Here is a 2,500-nt window from a genome sequence, read left to right on the forward strand (position 1 = left end):
TGTTGTTGTTGTTGTTTGTGTTGTTGTTGTTGTTGTTTGTGTTGTTGTTGTTGTTGTTTGTGTTGTTGTTGTTGTTGTTGTTTGTGTTGTTGTTGTTGTTTGTGTTGTTGTTGTTTGTGTTGTTGTTGTTGTTGTTGTTGTTGTTTGTGTTGTTGTTGTTGTTGTTGTTGTTGTTTGTGTTGTTGTTGTTGTTGTTGTTGTTTGTGTTGTTGTTGTTGTTGTTGTTTGTTGTTGTTGTTGTTGTTTGTGTTGTTGTTGTTGTTGTTGTTTGTGTTGTTGTTGTTGTTGTTTGTGTTGTTGTTGTTGTTGTTGTTGTTGTTTGTGTTGTTGTTGTTGTTGTTGTTGTTTGTGTTGTTGTTGTTGTTTGTGTCATTGATGTTGTTGTTGTTGTTGTTTGTTTCAGGACGTGGATGATTTTTTCGAGCATGAGAAAACCTTCCTGTTGGAGTATCACACCAGAGTGAAGGACGCCTCGGCCAAATCTGACCGAATGATCCGCTCACACAAGAGTAAGCCTGACCCCGCCCCCGACGGCCCCGCCCCCGACGGCCACGCCCCCGACGGCCACGCCCCCGACGACCCAGTAGTTTCTGAATAATTAGTGAAACTTGACTGTTTTCAGACATGACCATATATGGGCGATGTCACGGCTTAAATCATTGTTTCTTTCACGGTCATTAAAATGTCCGACTTCATGACCGAAGCCCTGACCCCTGACGCCCTGACGCCCTGACCCCTTACCTCTGCCCCGGTGCATCATGGGAGCTGTAGTTCAGTCTGGTTTGTTCTGGTTGCAGACGCTGCAGACGACATCAACAGAATCGCCTCCACTCTGTACACGCTGGGCACTCAGGACGGCACCGAGCTCTGCAAGTACGACCTCCGGGAGAGGGAGGGGGCACAGGGAGGGGGCACAGGGAGGGGGCACAGGGAGGGGGCACAGGGAGAGGGCACAGGGAGAGGGAGGGGGCACACAGAGCTTTTCATTCTCTAAAGTCCTTCCTGCTCTGACTCTGGTTTGTGTGGCAGGTTCTTCCTGAAAGTGTCGGAGCTGTTTGAGAAAACCCGGGTGAGTCTGTTCCACCTTTATCTTCCTCCTGATGTTCAACAACGACGACCGATCCACATCAGGCCAAACCCAAACGTAACTTTAAAGCAGTACGAAGTAACTGGCGCCCCTAGAGGACACAATGGAGATCGTTTTGGCTGTAAATACTGTTTAAGTGGCGCTAGCCCACAGTTAGCTTAGCCCGTTAGCCTGTTAGCTTCTTCTTCCTGATTCCAGTAGTGTGTTATTGGAGACACCGGGGGGAGATGACAGCCCCCCCCCCAGTCGTAACTGAAGCAGCAGACGCAGCAGCAGTTAGCGGCTAGCAGTTTAGCATCATGGCAGAAGTTTAGAAAGAGCTGGTGACCTGACAAACATCTGCCTGACCTGCTGGTGACCTGACAAACATCTGGGGGGTTTTTCCTCCTGGATCTCAGCAGCACCGAGAGGCGTTCAAGGGTTACAGGAACAAACGCACCCTAAACGTAGTTCTGAATGAAGTATTATGTTCTAAACGCCCAAAAGAGTTACACTTTAGTAAATAAAGTCTCAGGATGTTTACTTTGCTCCAGATGTTCTTCATGCTGAGAATCTCTCCTCGTCTCGTTTCTGCAGAAAATCGAGGCTCGAGTTGCGGCTGACGAGGATCTGAAACTGGCCGACCTGCTCAAGTATTACCTGAGGGAGTCACAGGCCGCTAAGGTACGCTAACCGCTAATGGCTAACAGCTAACCGCTAATGGATAACAGCTAACGGCTAACGGCTAACAGCTAACGGCTAATGGATAACCGGTAACCGCTAATGGATAACAGCTAACGGCTAACAGCTAACCGCTAATGGATAACAGCTAACGGCTAACCGCTAATGGATAACAGCTAACGGCTAATGGATAACAGCTAACGGCTAACAGCTAACGGCTAATGGATAACCGGTAACCGCTAATGGATAACCGCTAACGGATAACAGCTAACCGCTAATGGATAACAGCTAACGGCTAACCGCTAATGGATAACGGCTAATGGATAACAGCTAACGGCTAACCGCTAATGGATAACAGCTAACGGCTAATGGATAACAGCTAACGGCTAATGGATAACAGCTAACCGCTAATGGCTAACAGCTAACCGCTAACCGCTAATGGACAACTGTAAAGGGCCAACAACTAACCGCTAATGGCTAACCGCTAATGGCTAACCGCTAATGGCTAACCGCTAATGGACAACTGTAAAGGGCCAACAGCTAATGGATAACAGCTAACGGCTAACAGCTAACGGCTAACGGCTAATGGCTAACAGTTAATGGACAACTGTAAAGGGCCAACAGCTAACGGCTAACCGCTAATGGCTAACAGCTAACGGCTAATGGCTAACAGTTAATGGTGTAAAGGGCCAACAGCTAACGGCTAACCGCTTATGGATAACAGCTAATGGCTAACAGCTAATGGATAACAGC

At 47.9% G+C, this 2,500-nt stretch overlaps 1 protein-coding gene across 3 annotated transcripts in view; it reads left to right on the plus strand.

Annotated features, from left to right (window-relative positions):
- Positions 1–2,500, plus strand: part of snx6 (sorting nexin 6) — a 12,336-nt gene that overhangs the window by 7,467 nt on the left and 2,369 nt on the right. For all 3 annotated transcript variants that reach the window (XM_079573926.1, XM_079573927.1, XM_079573928.1), the window contains 4 exons: positions 404–509; positions 798–873; positions 1,030–1,069; positions 1,664–1,750. In XM_079573926.1, coding sequence (XP_079430052.1) covers positions 404–509; positions 798–873; positions 1,030–1,069; positions 1,664–1,750 — 309 coding nt within the window. The remainder of the gene's footprint in view (positions 1–403; positions 510–797; positions 874–1,029; positions 1,070–1,663; positions 1,751–2,500) is intronic.

This window comes from Gobius niger (genome assembly GCF_951799975.1).
Source record: "Gobius niger genome assembly, chromosome: 16".
Taxonomy (NCBI): Eukaryota; Metazoa; Chordata; class Actinopteri; order Gobiiformes; family Gobiidae; genus Gobius; species Gobius niger.